Source organism: Anopheles moucheti, chromosome 2 (assembly GCF_943734755.1).
Source record: "Anopheles moucheti chromosome 2, idAnoMoucSN_F20_07, whole genome shotgun sequence".
In the NCBI taxonomy this organism is placed as follows: domain Eukaryota; kingdom Metazoa; phylum Arthropoda; class Insecta; order Diptera; family Culicidae; genus Anopheles; species Anopheles moucheti.
The window spans coordinates 40,799,876-40,827,608 of NC_069140.1; the positions used below are offsets into that span (position 1 = coordinate 40,799,876).

The 27,733-nt window shown below is 43.0% G+C and overlaps 1 protein-coding gene across 1 annotated transcript in view; it reads right to left on the reverse strand.

The window, feature by feature from the left end:
- LOC128296710 (uncharacterized) overlaps positions 1 to 27,733 on the reverse strand; it is a 36,331-nt gene continuing 8,598 nt past the window's right edge. Inside the window, exons 2-6 of the mRNA XM_053032185.1 lie at positions 21,950 to 22,031; positions 14,319 to 14,498; positions 2,400 to 2,662; positions 2,211 to 2,303; positions 1 to 823 (exon numbers count right to left, since the gene is read on the reverse strand). Coding sequence (XP_052888145.1) covers positions 713 to 823; positions 2,211 to 2,303; positions 2,400 to 2,662; positions 14,319 to 14,498; positions 21,950 to 22,031 — 729 coding nt within the window. The 3' untranslated portion in view covers positions 1 to 712. The remainder of the gene's footprint in view (positions 824 to 2,210; positions 2,304 to 2,399; positions 2,663 to 14,318; positions 14,499 to 21,949; positions 22,032 to 27,733) is intronic.

The following is a 27,733-nucleotide window of genomic DNA, read 5'->3' on the forward strand; positions in this document are numbered from 1 at the left end:
AGTATGTATTCGGTATGTTTCAACGATATTTTGGTGACACTTCATCGCAGCACGATACTGCCGTGGGACGCACACGGCCCTTCCTTATCTGAATGCTAATAATACCGGCTCTAATCGAGCAGCATCTGTTTGTATTGCCAGGCCGGCAGATGCGTTCCCTATTCAATAAGCATCATCGTGTCGCGTCCGTATCTTTGAGTAGCGGCTTAAACTATCCAATAACCTTACCGTATAGGACCGAGCTCGGTTCCTAGCGGCCGTTTCGCCGAACGACAATAGTTAGATTAAATATCTTCCAGCTCTGTGCATCGTAACAGCACGCAAACAATGCTGCATTCGTTGTGCACTGTAAGTCGTAATACTACCGGTGCGGGCGTTACGCGACGTTACGCGACGTTACGCAACCTTCTCTCCTTTATCTAAACATTATCTCACTTTTGATGTCTTCAATCGCGATAATATACAGTGCGAACAATAGATTAACCTAAGGCTAAAGTGCAAAGCTATTCAATGTCGTGATCTGAGGCGTACCTGCGTGATGCTGTGAGGATTGTTTTATCTACAATAACCGCTACCCTACTACTACCTAGTGGCCCTACTCGTTTCTACTGCTTGTGTTTTGCTGGAGCGCAGCTCGCGAAACCACTGCACATAGGAACAGACAGTCTTGATTTTGTGTGCTTTGTTTGTGTATTCTCATGCAAGCCATGAGTCAGCAGGTCACACAGCATAATCGCTTCCAGAGTGGCCGCTTCCGTTTGCTATACTCCTGTGATTGCAGTGCGTCCCAGATGGCTGTATCGAATACCTCTTTAATGTGTTCCTGGAAAAAGCGAAAAGAAAAAAAAAAACAACATACCATTAAATACGTGCACACAATTTGTTTTGTTCTACAACACTAAGCGCGTCGGAGCAAACTAGGTGTGACTAATTCACAATTTTGCCATCACATGAAAGTCGTCCAAAAGTATTCCAAACATTGTTCGGAAGCAATTAAGACATCGTCCACGCTGGTTAGGCCATTAAGTTAGTCCTTGTCATGTTTGGCCAACACGGTTAGTTTCATCTAGCTATTGAGCTGGTTGAAAGAATAACTAAATAAACGATAAGTTAGTTGACAGCACATGCAAACACACGGCACACATTTATCCGGGCCACCTGCAACATCTCCCACAGTTTGCTACTCGTGCAGAACCAGCTCGGGCCACAGCATTAAACACACCGTACCATCACGCTGGCTCTTAATCCCCAGCGGTCCCTTCCTCTCTCTCTCTCTCTCTTTCTCTCCATTCAGCACCATCTACTGAGCTAGCCTAACTGTTTCCGAATGTCAGCAGGTCGTTGCTTGTGTTCCGTTCCACCCAACCACCCAATCAACCACGAACCATGGGCGCGGAAGGGCCACGACAAACCCGAGCGTCTGCTTGTCCGTTGTAACCGTGTCCGATGGTCCTATGGTTTGCCTTCGTTGACAACTTGTTTTATTGCCGCATGGCCAGTTCACGGTACACGGGTCAATCTGGTCGAAGACGGCCCCAAAATCGTGGAACCTTGAACAGGTGGTGGAGACCATGAACGGCACAGTGAAGTGAAGAGAACAGCAACGACAACAAAAAAAAACAACCCTAAACGATACAAACACAGACCGCTTACCGCTCATTCGTCCGTGAAGGATGACCTTACGGAAAACAACAACAACAAAAAAACGAAGCAAAAGCCCCACTTAGTCGAGTTCATTACGCTCCAGAATGTGACCATACAAGCGAACGCGGAAGTAAAACACACGGTTCCGAAAAAACGGTACCCCAAAGTAGGAGTGGAATGAGCGAAAAGCTCCAACCGGTTAGTTCAGCTAATATGTCGCTAGTCCCCAGTGGTGGTAAAAGTTGTCGCACGTGTCGCAAACATATCGGCAAGTTTGCTGACGACGGTGCATGTGGCAGGACATCGTGTGTCCTTCAACGTGCAGTGTGATTTATTCGTTACTCGCTTGTTTTGGAATTTGAGCGGAGTTTAGTCATGTGGATGGGCTAGCCAAATGGGTGGACAAACTTCAGATTAGCAATAAGCTTGATAAAAGCCACATTAATATAACAACTAGTTGTAGGAATTGATGTTTCAGGCAGTTTGTTCTGATCATCCTGTTCGACTCTTACAGCTGCCTGTTTGAAGCTGAATTCAAACATGATGAATTGTTTCACTATAATTACCTTCTTGTGTGACGATGTTTCAATGTATTTAGCGCCTATCTTTCGGGCAAAGTCCCAAGCAGATGAGAACAGGATGGGTTTCTCGCCCTGAGCCTGAAATGAGGTGGAAGAAATCAAACGTTATTGAGGTACGTCCCAGATGCTTTTTTTTTAAATACTGTCGACAATTTTCTACGCCTCAATCATTACCTGTAGCTTGCTGATCGTATTCTGATCGTTCCGTAGATCGGATTGCGTCCCGACAAGCACCACCGAGACACCCTTCAGCTTGCTAATTTCCGGCTGCCATTTGGTGGCCAGCGAACGGAAGCTGACCGGCTGGACGACGGAAAAGCACAGCAGGATAACGTCGGAACCGGGATAGCATAGTTGCCGCAGTGTGTCGAGCGCGTCCTGTCCTGCTGTATCGCACAGCGTCACACCGATCGGTCGTCCATCCACGCTGACGTCCACTGTGAGAAGGGAAGAATATGCGACGAAAATTGTGAGAAGGAGCAAACTAAACTACAAGCTCATCAATTGAAGAACTTATTCTCGACTCGGATAGCCTCGGATAAGTACCAGGAGAAAAGAAGCATATACGAAACGAGCATGTTATTACGGGTCTTGTCCCTTTGGGAAGAATTCTTCAGCAAACAAAAATGTCCAGTAAGCTGTCCTCTAGCAGCGAAAAGGTTAGTCAAGTGGTAGCTACCGCAAAAGGACCTCACTTTCTGTTAAGGATTTTATTCTTTTAATTCCGAACGATGCCACGAAACTAAACCAGAGGCCCACTGTCGGAGTCTTATGCGAGGCCAGGCGGAAAAAGTGATATAAACTCACTTACTAACTTTTTTCCCCCCATAAAACGAACAAACGGGAAGGTTTGTCACGAGAAATTTCTTCCACAAGCGGTGTCGATCGTTGTCCCGTTGTCGCATCAAGTTTTAAAGTTTATTTCCAATTAACGAAATGGTCGTAAAATGATCGACACATTGCACCGCACACTGATGTTGTCCTCCCGCACAAACGGTGAGAAACAAGATGTATTCACCACACACACAAGAAAAATAAACTCCACATTCTCAGCATCATCAACCTTACTTCGATCCTAAACATGTCTTATCACACAAAGCTCAAACACGATCCGCAGCTTGAGGGTGGGACAAATGAAAAAAAAAAACTAAACTTTAAATCCATATTTTAATCTAAATAATGACCCGCAATCGAACGAGGTCCGACAGCCGGAACGTCGTTCCCGAACACCTCATCTCGACGGCTCGAGGCGTGGCGGAATGGCCGATGGCCTTTGCCACAATGATGAGTTCCCGGAAGGGAGCAAAAGGGTCTCGCATTTGACACAGGTGGCGCGCATCGTTTGGGATTTTGGGTTCGGGACGTCCGATAATTTTGCTTTTTTCTTCTCCTTTATTCAACCCACTATCGCCGTGTTTGCCTTCTTCTTTACGGGCTGCATTTAATGAAACCGCTGTCAGATGGGAATCGATTAGAGAGTTTGTGTGTGTGTGTGTGTGAGTGTGGGTGATTTTTGTTATTCAAGTTGGAATGAAGTCGTGACAATGAAGATGGGATCTGGAGTTTTTTTTTTTCATCGCTGATAACTTTTAACGATACGAACAAAATGGGGGTTTGAGCTGTGAAAAAGTATCAAATTTCGGGACTGATTGGGGAAAATGTTTAAAGGGTACAAAAAATTGGAGGTAAGGAAATGAATCTGCGCTTCGTGGAATTTATTAAGTCCTCATTCCTTTTGCGTTTTGTTTTATAAATAAAATAATTTTAAATATTTTATATTAAATATTAAAGTTTTAGACGTTAAAATGATTGTTAGTTAAGTTACCTATCTGACAATGTTGAAGAGTTTTGAAAGACAATATTATTTCATTTTTAATATGAATGTTAACTGTGATATTATTAAAAATGTGTGATTATAGAATTAAATTTACTAGACACAGGAATAAGAATGAATTATAATTTGTTTCTTAATTTAATTAGCTACAAACGCAGGCTTGGAAGTTCAAAAACACATTTTTAATTTAAATTCGTTAATTGTTTATACTTATTTGAAAATTGAAGTTATGTTTTAAAACTTTATGTTAAAAAACAATTTTTTTTTATAATAATAAACCAATGAAACAATTCTCGAAAAATCATTTAAAAATAATCGATCACTTCGCGGTGTGAACATTCGACTCAACATAACAAATAGCCATAAACTGTAAAGGTGAAAATGAAGAGCACACAAAACAACATGCATAAAAGCTGAGCAAGATAAGCTCGGCTTCTCCACTGTGTCATGGTCGCACGCTTTTAACCACAGCCGTATGCACCGAAGGACGTGTAGGTGGTCGATTAAGCGAACGGATTGCCCGGCCCCCGGCACTATGGTGAGTCAGCCCATCAGGCATTCTTGCTCGCTAAGAGCCTTAAGCAGAACCGGTTCAAAACGTGCTAAACTCAAACTCGCCAGGTGCTTGTGTGCGTGTGTGTGTGTTTTTTTCTGTCCCATTATCTCAATATAAATAAAACCCATCCGCGACACGAGATATCTTAATAATGAACATTTTCTAGGTTATCGAATCGGTCATCCGTTGACAGAGTCGCTCACCGTCGGTGCAGTTTGCTTGCAACCCGAAACTATCTGAACTCGAATGACCCCTGCTCGGGGGAGGTATGACTCCGATTTTTTTTTTCGTTCTCTCTTGCACTATGCTCGTACGCTGCTAGTACCAGACCACCATGGGACCTGTTCAGAAAACGTCAGGATGCACAACGGAATCGATTTTGCGTCGTTCAGGTTGCATCACCCAGCACAACAGCAGCAACATGGTCAACGGTGGCGGATGATATCAATGCAATTACCGCTCGTGCCTCGTGGCGCCACCGTCCACTATCGTCCCACTATCCACTTTTGCACCCAGCCAACAGCGCCCTGTCTTGCGAATGCACCACACTTGCACTCGAGTGCTCTCGAGTGACGTTTCGAGTGGCCTGCATTTCGCATTTGCGTTCGGGGTCAGCTTCATGCGATTGCATTGAAATAGATATTGAATTATTTCGCTCGAGCATCGACTCGTTACCTCGAGCTGTGGTTACGTTTTGGGGAGGGCGAGATGCACCCAACACCCAAACCTTCCCTCCCCATCCTTTGCCCAGCCGGTTCACGGGGATTGGAATGAAAATTCAGACGCCCTCGACGCCGGTGTATCGATGCAAGTGAATGAAAAATGGAAAAACGATACACCGGCGAGACCCGGACCAGTGAGACGCAACTTCGATCGACACTCATTTGCATAAACGGGTGCAACTGGACAGGTTGATTGACGGAAGAATATTATCGTTCAATGTGACGGAAGGCAAACGATGGCGCATCGGCAGTGCTGCACGGCACTGGTACGGTTTATGTAAGCAAATCTTTTCAAGGACCATAGCGCGTAACGATAGTTTAAGTGCGATATCGGCTCCGGGTGTTTCAATGCGCTGGAAACGCGATATTCATAACCGTTCGATACCGCTCGTGGTAATGTTGAGCTTTGTGGCCTCGTTAATTGCTACATTGTGAAGTAGTCGTCAGTAATAGTTTATCTTTAAATTGAATATTTCAGTAGGTAGGAGATGTATCGATTATGCTCTCGACCAATATCAGAAATTCCACACAAAAGCGCTGTTAACGGCTTCAAAATGTTCGGGCTGTTACGCGTTTTATGAAGAACATAATAGATCACTTCAGGTAAACATTCTGACTACATCAAGTTGATGGTCCGAAAATTATGAGGCCATGTATTTAGTTTAGAATTAATGGAAAACGAACGAACTTTTTCATCGCAAACAAAACTACAGAAACAGAAACCGTTTTTCAGAACCATGATTCTTGAACCATTTTAAATTTCCAACGCGCAATACTCGTCAAAGTCATAATAATGGAATCAGCTCTAGTGTAGTCTACTACGTCTACGTCTGATGCCATTCTTTTAAATTGATTATGCATTTCCTTTAGTTCTCGAATGTGTTATAATTTCCCAATTTAGCATAACACTAAGATGGACGGCGCCGGTCTTCACACGAACGGACCGGACCAAAATCACATCCGGACCAATCACAACATCACGGAAAAAAGTCTAATGACATTGATGTTTAAACAGACGAAATTTAAATTTTGATTTCAAACAGACGTTTCAATCTTTAATGTGATTCGTTATGTGACAAAAATGTCTTTATACGTCTTATGTATAAGACTACACCGAGCAGATGAGAAGTTAAAAAAAACAATAATTTTAACTTGTTTACTCTTCCTGTTTGTGATCATATCATCATTTTCGCCTTAAAAGCTCATGATAGGAACAACCCACTGAGAATTGTTCACAGTTGCCCAGTAACCCAAATAGGGGGTGGCCTCTCCGAGCTGGAAAATGACCGTACCAACGGGACATGTTTGTTTACCACCCTGGAGTACAGATGGTTTCATTCTCACAGGACGTTTCTCGGTTCCAATGAAAAGCATCCCATTTCAACAACAGTCCTAATCGTAATCCAATAGAATGGGGAAGCGTTTGTAGATGTGGCCAACATGGAAACATTGGAATTCATCCCATCGACACCATCTCACCCACCAACGTTACGCCAGTGCAGGCTATGCTTTTTAATCTTGAAAATATAAACCTCCGCTCCACGGGGCAGCCACAACAAATAATCGAGCCCAGCATCAACAACAACATGCTTCGAGGCTGGCAAAAACCTATACCGCAACGGAACGGAATGGCGACCGTTACAAAATGGTGACCACCAGTCAGGCGCAACATAAAAGAACGTTTCAATTACGGACAGCAGCGGAATGGCCGTAACATCCAGACAAACAAACGCAGCGGGTGGGTGGGCAGCGATGCTGGCTTTGCAATCTGGCCACTGACCGCCAAACGCCATTACACGGCCGTATCACCTGCACCGATCCCGTTGAATCACCTGTCGTTCTCGGAAGGTGCCCAAACATTCCCGGTGATCCATCTGTCTTAATCTTCGGTGTCGCTTATCGATATCTATCTCGGGCAAAGTTTTTGGTTTGCGTTGGCAGCAGGATTTTCTTGCCCGCGTTTTGCGCATTTTGTTTTATGCTGCATGTTGTTTGCAGAGTTTTTTTTTTGTTGCGCCCAAGACTTTGGTTTGGTTGGACGTCTTATCGATATCGGTGAGCCCGTGACGTGACGTGGGTTGAAAATGAGCACGCTTGCCGCGTGCAGATAATATCTGCGATAAAGCGCGTAGTCCAACAAAAAACCAAAAAGGATGATACCCGAACCGAACGAGAAACATCCTACCATTCATTTGCCGTTCTGAAGAGTACATCCGTCACACGCAACGGCCCCAACCGCCGAATGTCTTCTTCGGTATCTGTTTTTTTTATTCGTTTTGCACCTTCTGCAGAAGCTGTTTGTTTCCGGTATCGTTTCACTCGGTACGGTGGCTTCATTTTATTTCGCCATTTGATTCAACTCCTCACGGTGTCTTTCCGATTGCTGACGCATTGGAACGGATCCGGTGTGCGTACCATGCGTACCGGCTCGATTTAGAAGGCGCAAAAACACGGTGCAACACACTCAATAAATCTTGATAATTTCACCAAACGTTCCATCCACATAAACTACACACACACAAGATGAAGCAGCGGCACTGATGTAACGTGCAAGAACCGATTAACCAGGTTCGGTACATGCTGAACAACGCAAAAAGGTAATATTGGTGAAGCACAGCACAACTGCAACAACGCGGAATGTGACGCCATCGAACGCCGGAAGATGATGTAATGCGCGCTGATTTATTTACCATTTGGGCAAATTTTGATGATTTTTGTTTTCAATTTATTCCACACTGTTTGCATTTCATTTGATCGGCACACCATATTTCATCGTATCGGGCCGTACGTGATGGTGAATTAAATTTACATTTACGTGGGAGCTTTCGTTCAGATCTTTTCCGCCCTTTCTTACTGAATCGCGAGCCGGAGCTGGATGAGGTGCAGTGGAGGTACGAGTAAATCTATCAAGAATGAAGCGTTCAATATCGTGCCTTGTCTTTGCCACATCTTAACCGAGAGTGTGGTGGCTTAGTTTATGAACTCTTTACAGGCAGCGTGTGTGTGTCGCACTTGAAGCATGTGGCTTTTTAGCATATTGACATAGACGGAGAATGGATGTCTTGAACAAATGTTCGCTGAGCGCTGATACCGCGTAATGTTTTAACTACGGTATGATTTATTTTTATTATTTATCTCGTAACGTTCCATCAATTTGTGATGTCATTTTATTACGATTACGATGTAGATAAACTTTTCCCACAAATTTAACAAACATTTATCTGACTTTTATTGCTATTAACTCTTCCTGACTTAAACAGTAATCATAACAGGAGGTGTATATGGATATCTTAAAGATTTCCGTCCAAAAGTGGCATTAGTTGCCCGTTACTTGAAGAGTTCATAAAATATCTAAAATATCACAAAACATCAGAGACAATAATTCTTCGGGGGCTCATGCTCATATCTCCGCTCTTAAAGCTTAACCACTGTTATCAACCAATGCATTCGTGGTGAAAAGTTTAACTCACCATTTGAAAATTGGTTTTTCCACTAACTAACTTCACGTTGCGCCCCGCTTCCAGGATTATTTTCCCATTCCAGCATAACATTGTAACGCAACGGAAAGTTGCCAGGCAGCTGTGGATTCCAATTCACCACAGCTGCTCAAGGTTCCGGTTCGTTTCAAACAAGCACGATAGCATGGCAGCCCGACGGTCACCATTCCACCCGGAATCACGTTTCGCTGCGGTCTCGGAAATTGTTTGGAGAAGAATTTTCCACCAGCATATATCACGTTTCCGTGGCCTTATCGCTGGCAAACCCGTGCCGGGCCGCGCCGAGGTGTCAAGAAGCATCAAGGGCTGAGCCCCTGGTCCGGTTCCAGACCCTGCGTATGCGTGCGGATGTGTGTGCGCTGGTGGAGTGCTCGAAAGGATCACGAGATCAACCAGCTAGCTGAGCGTGCAGTGTCGGGTTCGTTTTGTTGCTGCATTCTCCCACTAGATCGCCGCTACCAGCGCCGAACCCATCGCAAAGCTTATCATAGCACACGCAGCATTTGTGCAAACAGCGCCAGAATCTTCGGATACTATATTCTGATCAAATATTTGCTGCTACCTTACACGCCTCGAGGGCGCTTCAGGCGTACACTGGCTCGTACACGTGCAGCACTAGGAGAAAGTTTTTTTTCCCCAAAACGATATGTAAGCCATCTTCGTTACGTTACGGTCCGCTTTACAAGCCAAACATCCAAAGGCTGATATCGAAGTCGACTGCAAACAGCTTCGACGACCGGTGGCACAATTATCCTTAATTCTGGCGTAATACGAAGTCACATCCTTTCCGGTAACGCAGCTGGCGGTAGCTGCTCCCATCGGTTTATTGGTTCGAATTGTGAAGAAACATTCCCGGCATACCGGACACAATCCACAGCACAGCAGCTGGCCGCGCATACCGACGTTCGCAAGCTGCCGGTGGTGGATAGAGGCAATCAAAATCCATAGCCATACTGGCGCGCGTGGAAGCGTAGTAGCTGGCAACTATTTGTGACTTTCATCGCGGCATTCTTGGCAAAGTATTGCAAATGAACGGAAAAGTGTAAAGTCTTTGGCGAGCAGCTCCCAGAGTTCGATGGATCGAATCTTGTGCCCCAGGACATTATGAGTGCCCATCACAGAGAGGTTCTATATTAATTCACTTCAGATTGAAGGTTGTTGTTGATGGATAAAGAATGTTTGCTTATGGACGGTGTAGCAAATTTTTCAAAACGGTTATTTTAGCTATGTTATTCATATTTGTTATGTGTCTGGTATAGTGCAGTTTTGACACAGTGCGGAACTTATGACGTAATTCAACATCCGAGGGAAAAATAATTCTTTAAAATAGCTGGGTTTAGTTCACCTTAGTTGAAATATTTCAGAGTACGAATATATGACTGAGTATTTAATATTAGTTGGGATTTTTGTCCTTGCGCATTTGTAGTAATTAATGTGTAAAAATCCAGATTACAGCGAGCAAATTTTAAAATTTTGAGAACAAACGGGAGTTGTTGAGACGGGAAATTTCGTTAACCTTTTATCCCGATCCTTTCGTCGAACGTTGGGTAAATTCAATGGTGCGATATGTACAGAGGCATCAAAGGACAGAGAACAAATCAAAGCGCAATCGCAATTGAAGCCACCATAATTTTGTTTTATAACTCGGTAATCTTTAATCCGAAAGTTTTAGTCGATCGTCGTGTATGCATTTGCTATTAACCGAGCCGTAAACCAATAATATCTCTACCATCAGCGTGTGTCAAGATTTCCATTGATTTCCATTGAAAAATTAAGGTTAAATTAAGGAAAAATAAGGTCTCCCATAGCATTTTCCAGTATTAGGTGTAGACAGACCAACCCCGTCATAAGCTCAGGGAGAACCTGGGATATTTGCAAAGCCCTGTGGCTATTGCGGACTTATACCGTCGGGCATTTCCATGTTCCAAAATTTTACTCTGGTAATGCTATTCATTGCGGCCTTGAAATCAACGAGGAGATGGTTGGAGTGGACTGTTCCACGACCTATTTGTTACACCAGCAAACCATTCCACTAGATGAGACAGTATTTGTTTAGGCACAAGGTCAATAGGAGAGATTATGATTTTCAGCAAGGTTTTACATTACCCCTTATGTTTCATTGATTGCAGTATGATAACATCGACATTCGTTTGATATGTTAATTCAATTTCTATTAAGAAAATCAATACTTTTCATCAATCAAAACTCAAACACAACTACATAAGTAAAACACATAATTCAGAATTTAGAAATGGTTCGATTTACTTTATTATCTTGGGGTAATTTGTCTCTCAATAAGTATTGATCAAAGACACAGCTTTCAAGTTCCTCATTCTCATGAATATTTTTATATTTAACAATCTATATGAAATCTTTCCTACCAACAATTACATTATCCGAGGCGTCTTTATGATTATTTAAATTCTTCGAAAGTACGTCTACATCACATCTTCTTTCAAGATAAACCTGAAAGCTTTAAAATATTATCCTCGATCCTTAAAGCCTTTGATAAACATTAATGAATTAATCATAAAAAGCTTAAGACGAAACAAATGGAAAAAAAAGTTCTCGAGAATTTAGCATTCAGCACCCATTAATCAATGTTAGTCTGCGGGAATAAAAATAACACCCTATGCCAAGAACATATTCCCAATTAAAACGAGAGTAAATAAGCAAATAACCACGAACCATTCGATCCACACCGGCGCGCTATTTCTGCCTGGCGGCTTTTTGCTTAGCAAGGATGCGTTAATTAAACCAACATCGCCATGAAACAACGTCATAAAAAGCGACCTGGAGTAACGCGGAATTTACATTGCTGGACCGGCTTCGTTACACACGACGCAGGAACGCTACAGCTGTGGTGATGGGTTGAAGATTATTGTAACGCCCAACACCCGCTGGCAGCGAGGACGATGACGATGGAGCCGCAAAACACGGCTTCAAACATGGCGCTGGCAGGAAACGGGACGGATGCCTTTGGTCGGCCGGTTGGGGTATGTGCGCATGTAATAAAGTAAACGGCTTGAAAAAAGCGCGAAAGTGTGTTCAGTGGATGAAAACAAAAAATATCCATAAACACACACCAACAGAGATCCGCGCGTAACATGGACCCCCACTTAGGGGGCTCCATGTTGGAAAGCGACCACCACGGCACACCCACGGCAAAAATGTGCAATGGTTGCAGTATGAATATTTATGCATCCCAAAGCCTCTGGTACACCACCTCTGGCACACACTCATACTACATTCTTGCACACACCTGACCCATGCATCGACTGCATTATGGAACGTCAACAGATGTGCGTGCGTGTACGGACAGGGCGCGTGTAGGTTTGTAAACCACCGCCAAAGGAGACATTGTGGCGCTCGGTTCAATGTGCCGCCCCGATCGAAATGTGTGTGAAAACGTGTGAAAAATATGATGCAGCAATGCAACACGACCAAAACAAAAACCGGATCCACTGTGGAGCGTCAACCTAAAAGGAACTGTGATAGTGAAAATACTAAAAAAAATATCGAATAACGAAGGGTGATCAGCCCTTGTTCCAGACCGAACGGTAGATCGGGACAAATAAAACAAGCGTAATAACGGTGTGGATAAACAGAAATAAAAAAGGAAAATCGAGAAAACTCATTTTTGAAATTAAAAATTTACGCGCATGTCGCGCCCATTCGCTTGTCAGACACGACGTTGGCCCCGATTGATCTCAATAGCATTCAATAAATTGCACTTTTTAATTCCCTTTTCCGTTCATCTTCTTTCCAACTCGCCCTTCCAACAAGCTCTCTTTGTGAGAAAAATGAATTAATAAAAAAAAGCTCTCGCACACATCGCTCGCCATGCGGAATTGGTGCGAAATGATCGACATTTATTATTATAATTGCGATCTGAAAACGGTTACGAAAGGTCACCAGGGGGAAATGCAAAAAAACGCCACTCGATGGCATTAAACCGATGTAAAATGGCGAGTGACTGTGCACAAAAAGTGACAGATGTCAAAAGCTTACACAATCTTATGTTTTATCATCCCCAGGCCGGTTATGAGGTTGCACTGCCTGCTAGGAAACGGGAGGGACATTATTTCAATGCAGAGGATTTTGTAAAAAGAAAAGAATGAGTTTAAAAAAGATGAAGTAATAAACTGTCAGAAAATAAATTGTTTTCCTTTTTTTTCGCTGGAGTTTCTCCTTTTCTTGCCATAAACAACACCAGCAGTGGCCGGTGGATGGTGAGCAATTGAAATCACGTTTGCGAAAATACAAACTTGCGCTTCGGCCGGCCCCTTTTCGAGTTGAACATTTTTGATACGGAATTTGTTTTATTTCCCTTATCTATGGTTCCGGCTGGACCTTCCCATCCTACTATCCTCTGCTGTTCACTATCCGAACCGAATAGTTTGACGTTGGGATGGATTTGCTTTTTCTAACTTTCGTGCGACCAGCACGAGTGTACTGCTGCGACGAAGTTCAGCAGATTTGGGAATGTCCGTACTCCATTTCATGGTACGATAAAGTGCAATGAATTCTTTCCGCTCTCGCCCTTCACACGCTCCAAACTTCCGGAACAGCGTCGGGTCGGAAGTTGCAGCATCCAGGGGCGACAGAACAAGATGTCCTGTTCTGCCTCACGAGTTGCATCGCTAGCGGGTGGACAACAAAACAAAATGAAGAGATAGAAAAGTTGACCTCTCTCCGGTTGGCGAGAGTTTGTGATTTAAGGACCGGCGGCTTTTGTGATGTTTCCCACAGGTTTCCTTCGCACCGAATTTCCCCCCGCATCAGTCCTGGACCACCCGAAATGCTGCACAGAATGAGTAATTCCCATTCATGGTGCCGGCGGTACTGCTGTTGTCCACTTCCGGACGTAACACCGGCAGAAGGATCATGATGGCCATTATGTTCGCTTTTCGCCGTCCGCCTCGTTTGGCTTCCGTCCGGCGTGTAAATAGTTTCCGGATAATCACAGTCACAGGGATTGCCGGACAGTAAATTTACACCCGACTGAAGCGGACAATCGGCATAAGTTTGGTTTATCGGTTAAAAAGCTAAACGCCTACAGGGTGAAGGTGTAGCGGAATGTTAAATTGAAAGGAACGGACCGGATGGTTGAGTGTGACGACGGGGTTATAGGAATCTGTACTTATGCACCCCGCCGCACAACGCACGTCGGTGCACGCTTGAATAAATCAATTGGACAATGTTTCATTACATTTCACCCGGTTGGGATGACGCATGTGACTTCCATACGGTAAGATGTCACTAGCAGGAGGGATTAATCATTATCGATGGTTGGTAATAAAAGTTCCTGAGTTACCGAGTATCTGTGAGTAAGCTGTACTGTTTGTAATCTATCTGCGCCAGACAATCTGTGGGACACAGCAGTGAACCAAATGCAACATTGTTTATTCATGGAAGCTATCCTTCCGTGTTTTTCAAAGTCCTACCTTTGCGGCTAAAATTAAGACATGTAAAATAACTTACCATTGTACTTATCGAATGCCGTCGGTACGTATTCGTGTGTGAACCGGTCCTGTATATAGGAGAGTATAAGGTTGGTTTTACCGACAGCACCGTCTCCCACGAGGACACACTTCACGTTCGGCGGTACGTTCGCTTCGGACGTTCGTTTTTCATGCTTTTGTTTCGATTTTTCTTTTTTCTCTGCAAAGATATAAGAATGTACACAAACATTAGAGTGTGGAAATGAATGACCGGGTGTCAACTTTCAAACGAGTCCTAAATCTCGGAATATTCATGAGTTTCCACAAGCTCAAAAAGTGGGATAGCGTCAATATCATGAAAATTATTACGTTTAAACCATCCCTGGATTATTTTTCAATTGAAGTTAAATATGTAAAGGTAGAATCTTTCTCGAGCTTACACAAGGAGGTTATGACTGCACGTGCGAAGCTTTCGGACATGACAGATGCGTCAGTTGAGAACAGATTTCGCTTCACGTAGAAAATAATCTAGAAAAGGTTTTAACTTTACCAATTTAACTCGAAATCCCTGCACCTCTTGTAATAAAATGATGTATCACGTCATGGCGAAAACTGTCATAATGGAAATATAAATAAATAAATATTCCAGTGCTGCAAACATTAGGAAATATCGATTCAGCTGAAATTCTTTATTTTATCAACTATATTAATTTATAATTTAAAGGAATGCTTAAAACAAAGCTACATTTCTACTAAACCGCTCAATGCACATAATTGCTGAAGCTCCACATTTCACGGAAACCGTAACCCATAATAGGTTGGCTTTTGCCACAATAGAGTCAATTCAAATAATTACACAGAAAATTTAATCGTACTGCAATCCTACATTTGCCCTGGAAAAATAAAGTACTAGAAGCATCGCGCATGGTTGCTCATCCATCTATTTCATTATGAATAAGTCAACTGTTTGTACTCATGAATGCAATTGTGCTATTGCAATTTCAGCTGAAAATATAGCTACGTTCAGAGAACGCATATTAAAAAGCTTACTTTGTAAAATATTGTTATGGCATGATGACTGTGAGTTCGTGTTAAAAGTTCGCTAGCTTTCCAATCAAAATACTCATTTAGTGCGAGCAAAGTAAACAACAAAACACGACGCCATAAATGGTATTTTCTATTTGGGTAACCGTGAAAAGCTCCGGTCCGGTATTTCCACTAGAAAATATTGAAATGCTCCCACATTTCATGCTTGATACATTGTTTCCGATTTAGTGTGGTGAGTTTTTACAAAACAACCAAATGCAACATGCTAGCGTACTTCCGTTTCCGCGGTTGCATACATTACAGGCGTTTGAAATGGATTTGCATTTTTGCTGTGCTTTTTTTCTCTCTCTCCCGTTGAGCAACATTGTTGCAATCCATCAACCCTGCCCAGGCAAAGGCCCCTAAGGACGTACGTCGTTTGGATGAGAAATGACGGACGGACTTTCTATATTCCTTAACCCATTTTTCATTGACTCGACCACAGTGACTTTCCGCTCAGCAAACCGCCCACGCGCACAAAAACAAACCAAAAACAAGGAAATAGAACCCCCCCTCGCCTCCCACACTCACACACAGAAAGAATAAAAATGAAAAAAAAAAAACAATTTCAAACTAAGAAACAAAACGGCGAAATATTTCTGTTTGCCAATTCGAAAACTTTTGCCCGCCCATTGCATCCATCTCGCGGTACTCAACCCCACCCTTAGGGGTGCATGGATAAAAGGACGACGGAAAATGGGCCCTCGTGTTGCGTTTCGTCTGCGAACACTCCCGCTACCGGTTGTGCCATTTGCGACAAAAGAAGGTCAAAACTTTGGTGTGGCCATTGTAATGGAGAGCGAAGAAGAAACAAATTAATTTTTAAACTCTTTTTAATTTGTTCCAGACGCGGAACTGGAAACAGGCTGACCGCCAAACTCCGAGGCATCGGGGTGTGAAACTGGGAAAACATCGGCCACAGTGTGTGCGAGTGTGTGTGTGTGTGTGAGGGTAGTGGCAGTCATTTAGCACAAAATCCCTAACACGTTTCGTGTCCTGCTGCGGGTTGGAATTTAATTTTCCACCTGACCCACTCGGACCTTTTCTGGTCGGATCGTTGCTGGGCCACCCAAAAGCGTTTGCGTCCAACTGTTGGGGATTCGGTTTGGCTAATTAGTCAAACCAGTGGTTTCGAGTTCTTTCCCAGTTTTTCCTGCATTTTTCCTCCATCATATTCCGGAAGCGTAATGCAATAAGCTTCCCGAATCAGTTCTGGCATTTGGCACATTGTCACCACAGTGGAATAGTTTCAGCTTTTGCTTTTTTTTTTGCAGATCACTTTCACGAGGTAGAGATTTTTCTTTTTGCGGTTCTGCAAGCGAACATGCACATCGATTTTGTCAGTTTTGAAGTCGCTGCAAACGACCCTGCCCGGCTTCGGTTATGTCATTATTTTCCTGGCCATCTTCCAGAAATGGCTTTGCCAAATGGACACTGTTTGCCAAAGCTGACGGGCTGCGCGACTGGATCGATGACGAAAAGCACGATAAACTGTTTGTGCTTGGACGGTTCATTCCCGTCGTCCGAAAGTGAGCTGAATGAAGCACAAAAAAAAACACAGCAACAAATCAACTCTCCCACCGTTACCGGGGAGGACTCAATCAAACGCGAAATTGTCCGAAAGAACGGTGGAAGCAAGGTGGAAAAACAGGGGTGCGGATCTGGGAGCGCGACCCGAAACATGCATCCGTCCAACTGCCAATCACGCTGTACCAGCCAGTGTTTTTTTTTTTTGGCACGGCGTAGAAGCACATTCCAGGCAGCAACAACAACAGAGTGCAACTCTTTCCATGCTTCAAGCGGTCTGTTTGTTGCTGTTGTTTTTCCCTTCTCCATCCAGCGCGTGCAGTGAAAAGCACGTGAATCCCAGTGGGACGGAAAATTGAAACAATCGTACAAGAACTTGGACGGTGTACTTGCTGCCCCGCGCACGGAGACGATGATCGATTGCCCAAACGAAACGGGACCGAATTTGCATAATAATGTATTCGATCCCTTTCTTCGTGTGCGTTTCTTACGGGTACGATTCCGGCAAACGTCACGTTGGGCATTTGCGGGGCATAAAAGGCCAAAAATTAACTTCAGTTCTAACATCAAACTTAAAATGGCCATTAGCAATTTAAAATTTTTGAATATCTGTACTATCTTCTAGATGCGGATAAAAAAGTTTGTAAAGTCAAAGTCAAGTCAATACTTTTATTTGTCATAGCTTCAATTCATTGGAAATAGTGGAATAATGGTACAATTTCATTAATTTGTTTGAGATTTTTAACAAATTTGATGGTTTATTTTAATGAAATATTTGAAAAGTGCGTAACACTGTTATAGGTTTAATGCTATTATTGAAGAGGTATTAAGTGATGGCGTTATATTATACATCAGCGTATTTACTAAACAATATATAGGTAATTTACTCCACAAACCTTTTAAAATGCGTACGTTATTAAACGTTTTCCGATGTTCATCATGATCGTGAACTACTAAACCAGATGCAATAGGTACTAGGCGACCCCATAGCAGAACATTTTGACATTGTAAATTAAAGTAAAGCCACTCATTCGAGAAATAAGGTAGCGTTCCATTCAATTAAAGAATAAAACGATCAAACTTTACATTTCTTGCTAATTATTTGGAAAACTCTAAAAAGAGCTTAAATTAAGTTTTTAACATAGTTTCATTTCTGATTACTATCTCTTAGTTTTATTAATATAAATAAATAATTTTAAAAAAAGATAATTTTCATTAAATATAAAAACCCTAACGTTCATAAATGTCTTGTACTTATTGAAGTGTTGGAGTATCACTAACATAGGGTCAGCATCAAATATTGAAGCTATGGAAGCTAAAGCTACTGACATGAAAGCTACTGATATATGACTAACAAGAGTATCCACTAACATGTAACAACAAAAACTTTGAATCTTTAGGGCCTTTTTGGTGGTCAATTAAGTCCAAATTTGAAACTTGTATATATTTCTATGAACATGAACATGAGGCTTAAAAACTAATCCATTATTTACATTTGTGATCAATATGATAAAGGTTAATGTTCAATGATGAATCGATCATTAAATGGTCCTTTTTGCAATAATACAAGCGAAGTAGTAAGTTTATTAACCATTCATCTATTTTTCTCCTTTTTTTGCGCACGGTTAGTGTAGTACAGAACTAAAACAAAATGTATGTTCACTGTAAAATATAGTTTTATCCCGACATTTGTTGGGCACATCCCAGTGTGGCATGACCTGCCAGGATCTGAGCGTCCCGGCAGACGGATTGTGTCGTTTGATTTTTGGATTCATACGATCCCTGCTAGAAGGGAACTTTTTTATGCCCATCGTAGGTCACCAAATCACCTGGTACCACCTGGTGCCACATCTTGCTGTTTTCAGGGTCAACTTATACCCCGGGTCCATTACGCCGTCGTCTACCGAAAGTCATCCCGCAGTACCATTTCTTTATTATGCTTTTGAGCAATCGGAGAAACCGGGGACAGTTTGATTGAAAAATATATAGTTTGTCCTTTCGGCACATGGGACAAAAAATATTATTCTATAATTTGGGACCATGTGTGAGGGTAGTGAAAACATTTTCCACGAGGCTTTCCGTTCCAGGAATACATACGTCTATGAATCGTGGATACAAAAAAAATCGGGTTCGGTTCGGGTTCTAGTGCGTGTTCTGTGTCGATATTTTCTCTTGGCAAACACATCAGAAAAGAACCCATCGGCGATACAGTAATCCATAAAAATCAAAGGCCATCCAACTCCCAGCGGAAGTACGGAAAACCGTCTGCCTTAACGCAATCTCCTTTATTCCCAGCCTTGGCACAACTCCTTTCTCGTTCCGCACACTTTCTTCGCTTTTTTGCCATTCCCTGCAGCACGAAGGAAGGACGAAGAACCAACGGTTGAAGGCAAAGGGAAAAAATGCCAAAAGGAAAACGAAATTTTCCTAAAGTGCGATAAAGCAAAAACACACACACACACACATCTACCAACGTCACAAGATTCTTTCCAAACTCAAAAAAAAATATCCTTATAAAAGCACGCAAAAAAAAAATGGATCAACATCATCAAGACTTTCTCTCCACAAAATAACATCCCAAAACTCATCCCGTGAAGCGAAAAATGCCGCAAAGCAAATAGCGACGCAAAATATCCCAGAAACGACATTATCGTCAGTGACCTTTGGTTAGGTTATTAAAAATTGTATTCCTTCACTTTCCCGTGCTACGCGGTGTGTGTGTGTGTGTGTGTGTGTGTGTGTGTGTGTGTGTGTGTGTGTGTGTGTGTGTGTGTGTGTGTGTGTGTGTGTGTGTGTGTGTGTGTGTGTGTGTGTGTGTGTGTGTGTGTGTGTGTGTGTGTGTGTGTGTGTGTGTGTGTGTGTGTGTGTGTGTGTGTGTGTGTGTGTGTGTGTGTGTGTGTGTGTGTGTGTGTGTGTGTGTGTGTGTGTGTGTGTGTGTGTGTGTGTGTGTGTGTGTGTGTGTGTGTGTGTGTGTGTGTGTGTGTGTGTGTGTGTGTGTGTGTGTGTGTGTGTGTGTGTGTGTGTGTATGGGTGCGTTTTGATTATTCGGTCGGTTTGTTTTCACGCGCAAGGACTCGTTCCTGTGGCGCGCGTACGATCCTTTCGCCTTCCGGGCCTGTGTTGCTGTGTACACACAATAAAAAGCGAAAGAATATGGGCAGAGGCTATAAAAATGATCCTTTTCTTTCGCATCTAATAACCATCGTCATTAGTCCGATACTTCCGGTCGGGTGAAATTTCCTGCACATCCCACCCAACCGTCCCACTGTCCGGTGCGGTACCAGTTCCGGAAAAAAAATGGAGAATGAACAGAACAAGCCTCGTTGTGTTCTGAAACCAAGGCAAGCGGCAGCTATTTAATTAACAATGAAACCTGCTGCCTGCTCAACACCGCCGGAAGTATTACACCGCGTCCCGATCTATGGAAGATGGTCGCCGCCCCATGGGGTCCTTTTGCATGGACTAATTTGTACGCTGTGATTTTGTGCGATTTGTGGTTGCCACATATTTTTACGCTCTCGTTCGTTACTCCCTGTGCTGCATCCTTCGCTTCCGGTGCTAATTCTTACCGTTTCATCATCATTTCGTTTCGCTCACGCCAAAGGTAAGCTGAAGCTGTGGGAAAATCTTCGCGCAACAGCAGCCACCAAATCGGTGTGGGAAACAACACGACCCGGCGACGGTTGGCGGAAGAACCTGCATAAGGGTTGCAGCTGTGCATAGCTTCCCTTTTTACAAACACACCCATACCATACCGATGACCGTTCGTTTTCACTCGTTTGCTCGCAACTGCTCAATCATTTGCACGAGAGCTGAACCTTCGAAATCTACGAAACGTTCGACACGATCCGGTACATGCAACAGTTTGTGGTTCTGAACGTGCGAATGATAAACAGTGCAGGCTTTCGGTTTGAAGCGCAGTCCGGTTCCGCAGATCCGTTCGCTTCCGGGCAAACCATACTTGCTGGCCACAAATGTCCATGTCTGGCTGATTTATGCGCTCCGTTTGAAGCATGCCGCTCGCGCAAAAAAAAATCAGCAAAGCGGCCCATTTCTCGGACACGAATCATTCGTACTGTTGACGAGTTTTTGTTAGCGGTGGAGGTACAAAGGAAAAAGGGCGCGGGGCAAAGGGTAGCAAACAGCAATGGTGCAACCCTGTTAAACGACGAACGGACGATGCAAACGATCCCTCTCCACAGCAGGATTGTCATGAAACAGGAATCTATTTACTTTCACCAAGGTGAGCAATAGTGGTAGACGCATTGGAACGAACCCTAGTACGCAACGTGTCCCCATTAACACCAGTAGATGCATCCATTTTATGTTCTTGTCCGCTTAGTAAATGCCGTATCGTGTGTTGGATGGCTATTAAGAACCAATTACTAACATTGAAAGCCAACAGTGTGCAGCATTGTTAAGATACACATGGTGTAACTTCTTAAGTATTTAAAGTGAAAATATTTTGTAACGAATGTTTCAAAATCAATTATTTTAGATAATTCTTAAGTAGGTAGTTCTTAAAGTTAAATAATCCTTACTTGTTTGTTATCATAACTCCTACCACTTTTATTTAGAATATTATTTTCAACATAAAATATTGAAATCAGACATAATTATCGCGAACGGATGCTTGAAACTGTACAAAAAAAACTCATAACATTCATAATTGTACTGTGAAAAGCATTAAAATAATCGTTTTAAAAATCAGCTTTTAATGAAACAGTTTAAATTTGAAGAAAAAAAACAAGCGCTTGAGGAACTCTCTCCTTCTTCCATTAAACTCAAAATCTACGCATTCATTATGGTGTAACAATTTCAAATAACGAATTCCGTTTCGCTGAAGTCAGCCAAATGCCGGACAAAAATATGACCACAAATTCCAATTTGTCCCGGCGCAATCGTTATCAGCTGCAACAGCGCTACAAAACTAGCAGAAAACTTTTCGAATGCATTTCGTTGCCTCCGTTGTATCCAACGGGCCAAACTTCCCAGAGCATGACAATTGCACATCCGCAAAACCGAAACACCCAGCCCGTTGCCCCGCTCTTTACTTACCGATTTTCGATCGTTTTGAGTTTTTCTTCTCCTTCACCAAAGCGCGTCGTGATTTCTCGCTCGAGCTGGTATCGCTGCTGTGCTGCAAGTAGAAATGAACGAATCCATCATTAGTTTTTGGGTTCTGCAAATTACGCATTCCCAACCGCATTCGAAACCGCGTGCAAACGACGAACCCCGCGATGGACGGTGCAGATGCAGCGTACTGCAACGCGGTCCATTTTGATGTACTAAACACGTTCAAAGTCGCTGACCGCCGGGAGAGAACGGGGACGCGCACTGGCACACCATCGAAACAGAATGGTGTCCCGTAGGCGACAGACGGGATTAAATGATAACTGGGCTTCATTTCGATTTTGGTTTAAGTTTATTTTTGTTTTCGTTTTTCGGCACTGCCAAGGTCCGGTGGAGACTGATAAAAACGCGCATGGTTGGAACGCGGCTGCTGACAGTGGTAACGTGACAGGATTTAAGTTTTGTCACCGATGCAGACGTAGACAACCGTGAGCGCAATAGTAGCGAAATCTGGTCGGAATGTTCCAACACGGTTTGCATTTATTGGAATCCTCACCGTTCCACAACAAAACTTTCAATTTCGTTTTACATAATATCTTTGCCAAGAAGTGCATTCGCTTCTAGCGGAAAATTAAACACAAACCACGCTAAAACGATTCAATGCAAAAGGTAAACATTTTAGCAACATCAAACAAATGCTTTGGCTTCATTTTCATGCGAAACCATAACCCGAGCATAACTGGCGGAAAGACTAGAACTGCACTGCCATTCTGGGCCAATGGCTGCCATGTATGGATCAGTTCTTACTGCGGAAGTCCTTAGCGGAGAAGGATCCCTTCAAAACTAATACGCTCACAACCCGTAACGTGTAAGGTCGAGAAGACTCGCAAATGAAGTTTATCAAGTGCTTCCAGGGAGCTTTCTTTGCTCGGGAAACGGCTGATGCAATGGTGCATAAGATGGTGCATGCCGGCGTCGGTGCAAAACTAATCCACGTCAACGCAAACAAGCACACCGTAATCCATTTAACGAGCTTGTTTACCAACTGCAGCAACCATACCCTTTCAACGTTCGCATCTGTTGCAATCATCATCTTGTTGATTCATTGTCGATCCACACAGGAGTCGAACGGAGCGGTGTTAAGCCGCAACATCCGTCTTTAAACTAACAAATCATTTCGGAATTACTCTAGTGTCTAATTAGTTTCTACGATGGGCCATGAAGCATATAAAAGCACTCTCTTCCTAACAACCGCTCCGGCTGTATAATTAGTATCAACAATCAGCTAGAATAAATAGACACATCCTGCTGCTTTGGAAGTATGATAATTATGCATTGCTGAGGATTTTCGATCAATAAGAATTATTCAGTAATGCAAGCAGAAAATGTGGACCATTTATAGTACTTTGTGGACTAATACATCGTAAGATATATTTTCAAACACTTTGGATGATTTCGTAGGAGGTTATTGTGAAAAGTACCCTCAGTCATTCAAGCATGTTTTGTGAGGAGACTCCACTACTCCACTACATAGCGAGCTGGTAATATTAGTCGTCATACTCAACGGTCACATTGCCCCAATTTCACCATTGAAAGCTCCTAGTGCATTGCCCTCTGTACCAATCCCAACGTCTAACCAGTCGCATGACGGGCTTGCTATAACGAAACATAACCCCCACTCGTATCTGACTGCTAGATGTCCCTTGAGCTTGATGGTCCTGCTAGTTCTTTACCATAGCCTTGCTTTTGCTATTACTTCTGGTGGAATTCCTTTTCGAGTGTGCGTGCTTCGTAGCACCAATTAGAACCGCCCAGTGCGGTGTACCATCGTCAACGGAGGCTTTTTTGCCTTCTGCTTAGACGAGTTGTACCTGGGAAACATAAATACCACGACCAGTAATAAATAAGAACGGAATCACAGAACAAGCTTCGGAACATACTTCGATGTAAATTGTAGAGAAATCGGTGAAGCATATTTCATGCTAAACACAACATAGCCAACGCAGCTAGCTTCCACGTGCAACCTTTGCGCTTCTCGTTGGAAGGGGAGAAAATTTCCGTGTAAAGCTTTTCTGGCCCTACACCGTGAGCTGGGTAGTTCTTCAGTGCGAGCTTTACAGTTCGCATAGTTAAGTACATTTCATGCTGCTGTTGGCATGTGATGTGATTTAAGCAAAGTACGAGCTACATATGTTTTTTTTAACCTTTCGCTGGCCCGACTGTTTTGCTGGGAACGGAATGATATTGCAGTAAATAAGGCGGTAAAGTTATATTTCACATTTTGCTGTTACGTTAACTATTGCACTGTGGACTCAAGCCTATTAAATTGAATGTTATTTGGTCTTCCATCCTTTTTAATTACCATAGTATTTGAAGTATTTGAGCATTAGTATTAAGTTGATTTTGTTTCTATACCATTGAGAACCATAACTGTTGAGCTATAGTGCTTCTACAAAACGTCTATTTTACCTTTTGCAACAAAAATAAAAGCAAATAGTGCTTCTTTAATTTAGACATTGCACTTGCACATCTAAAGTCTGCCGCAAAATTCATTCGCAGACTAGCGTATCTTACTGCAAGGTCATGGTTGGCTCTGTTGGCTCTTGGCCATTCGTTAGGCGAACTTCAAGTGAGCTCCGTTATCGTCTCCGGAAAGAGCTCTTGATCAGCCAAGCATACATATACACCCACAACCAGTGTCACACAAGGTTATGCTGTTGCACTTCCCGCGTTATGTGCGTACCATTGCAATGACGTATCATTTCAATAGGAGTCATTTAACTCAGAGCTGTAGAAAGCCAATGTACCCTATTTTCATTCATCCACGAAATGATCTTGGGTGTTAGAAATAGTACCGATGCGGTTTGCTCGAAATTTCTATTAAGCTACTTGCGACTCCTTGCAGTGGCACCGTTACCTAATTACTTCAGAACGGAGCATTCTCAAACATCTGACATACACCACCTTTCCAAGGTATTAAGTGATGTCCTAAGCTTATCCCGGCAACGGCATTAGCTTCGTTAAGCATTCATTTTAGCCGTGAAAATACTTCATGCAGAAAGATTCTTTGGGCGCATAAGAAAAACCATCATCAGAAAGCATATCTTCACCAAGGTAGCATATCAGCTAAAACCGCACGCGGGTTAGTATTCGAACAGAACAGGAGCAAGGAAATTATTTAGAAAGGTTCCAGTGGTCTTAAAGTAACCTCGCTACCCCTATCGCACACATTCTTCAACAAAACAAAAGAAACAAAAAAAAATGAAAAGCACCACAACCGTAACGCAAGACGAACTATGCATTAAAAGAATTGCCTTTCGTGCCTGCCACCTCGAAAAAAGAAATGCCTATGCATGCAAATTAAGCTCACACCATACACAGTGCCAAACCGTAGTTGCTGTTGCTCCCTTCATTTCGAATGCGAATGTCCTGCAATGTTGTTTTTTTTTTCAATTCCTTTCATTTCATATTTCAAAAGCACACATTGAAGTGCCCGTGGCGCACTCAGCCCTAGAAGCTCAAAAATAATAACCTCTGTGCGAAATGTTCCATCCGTGGGTGGTATGGCAAATTTCAAAAGCGACAAGAAAAAGATATATCTTTGCCACTTCCTTAAATTGGCACAAAAAAGAATATTTCAATAGAATTCACCAACAGACTTTTATGAGAATGTGTTAATAACTCCAGGAAGTTTAATCTTCCAGTATTCCAGGTAACCATTTTCCGATTGATGACGGTTCAAACTCACTGCAAACAACACATATCGACAGTCTCAGTAGTGGGTTGCCATTCTGAAATTGAACAGCAATGTAAAAGATTTCTCAAAACACTACCTTATTACGCATCGTCTTCTGCTATCTATCACACCAAATTTTAGTATGTTCACTATTAGGCAGCAAATACATAGAGCAAAAGCTCCACTCCCAAAACGTGACATCTCTTTTCTGCCCATAGCAACACCAGTTAGGCGACCCACCCCCCCTACCCCCCCCCCCCCTCCGCCTGTTAATCAAATTCATAGAATGCAACGAAAGCACTCGTTGAAAAATCATTCATCTGAAAGATTTTCACATAAGAACGAATAGTCAATGCGTATGTGATACGGTTCTTCGGCTTACTGTATGCTTCACGTGCAGGCGTGTCGGATATGACACGTGTTTGGCACAATAGGAACAAACCCCCCCCCCCCCCCCCTTACCTTACGCCCCGCTCAGCTTTTCCATGCACGAGGAAAAGCGATACACTTTCGGGCTTTTCATTTGTGTGATTCGCAGTCGTCCCACATTTTATTTCACAAAATTGACAAAGGGTACATTCTTGATAGGCAGCCATCAAAAGGATGCCGGTGTGCTGAATTCTGATTCTCATTTGATATTATTTGATATATCAAAAAGGCTGGGGGTTTTACAATTTCGGTAGCTGCCGACAATGATAAAACACTGTCTATGGGAAGGGATGAAGATGAAAGGCTTTTTTTAACTAGATAGTAGAAGCTTCAGCGTGGAAATGAAAATTTATGATACACCTATAGAAGATTACCCAACACAAATATTAAGAGGTGAACATTCACTTACATTAGTCATACTATAGCATGCATTTTCATTTAAAAACTTCATTAAGACCCTCCAAGAGCTTACGATGGTACTGATTGATGGACGAAAATTAAACACTCCAAAATAAAAACGTTTACGTCAAAACTGCAGCTATTTTTGCGACATGCGGAAATAAAACACGCTTACCTTTTGATTAAAATTTGTCAAAAGCCAAACTCCTGGACCGGTGCTCGCCGCGGCTTACGAAGCCCAACAACTTGCCTTGAAATGGCGTCTCGGTGACTACCGCTATTCGCACTAATCAACCAACCAAAAGCCCTGAACCACCTGCAAGATGGCCGTTCGAGAAGGGTTCATTGCGGCTTCGGTAAAACCGGTTCCAAGCCACCACCATTCGCAGTGGAATTGGTTACGTACCATACTAAAACCACCACCCGCAACTCTGCTGCTCTGCACCCCAACCGGCAGGAACCCCACTGTAGCCTTCCCCCTCCCAAATGGTATGAGATTGGAGAAACATGAATGAGATTTCAAACCAGTGCCTCCAGTTTTGCCATCATAAAACGCTGGCAAGCTTTTGCTCAGCAAAGAATTGCCCCTGACCTGGGGCGCGGAAGAATGCAGGAGTAGGGTAAAACTCCGAAGCCACCTTCTTGTGCGATTAACATTTGACCTTTATTTTATTTTCCTGTTCCACCGTTACCGGGTACAGCGCGTTTGAATAATGGAGTCGAATAAGTAAGCATGGAAAATGTTTTGTTTTCTTTTTTTCGCGGGTGTTATGAAAATAATCTTCTTAAAAGCACAGAATGTTCAATTCCCGAATAAAAGCGGCCCTCCAAACGTAAGGCACCTTAGCCACACAGTGCCGAATAATGAAGGTGACCACTTCCGATGACTTCTCTCGGTTCCGTTTCATATCATTTGTATAACATTACTAACAACACGGCGAAAAATAAGCTAAAGCTCAGCCAAACATTCGTGGGTTTGCGACCCGGACGCGGCACAAACACTTGTACCCTAATCCACTTAGCGTCTAAACAACTTAAACTGCGATAACTATTATCACTCGGTTCGCCCATTTTACGATTACCACCACAACATGCCCACAAGCCTGAATGATGTTAGTGTGCGTTTGGTGGAATAGAAATTGAATGGCCGCGTTCCATAAACCAGGTCCGCACCGTTTCGTACAAAACACGCGAGACAAGCAATA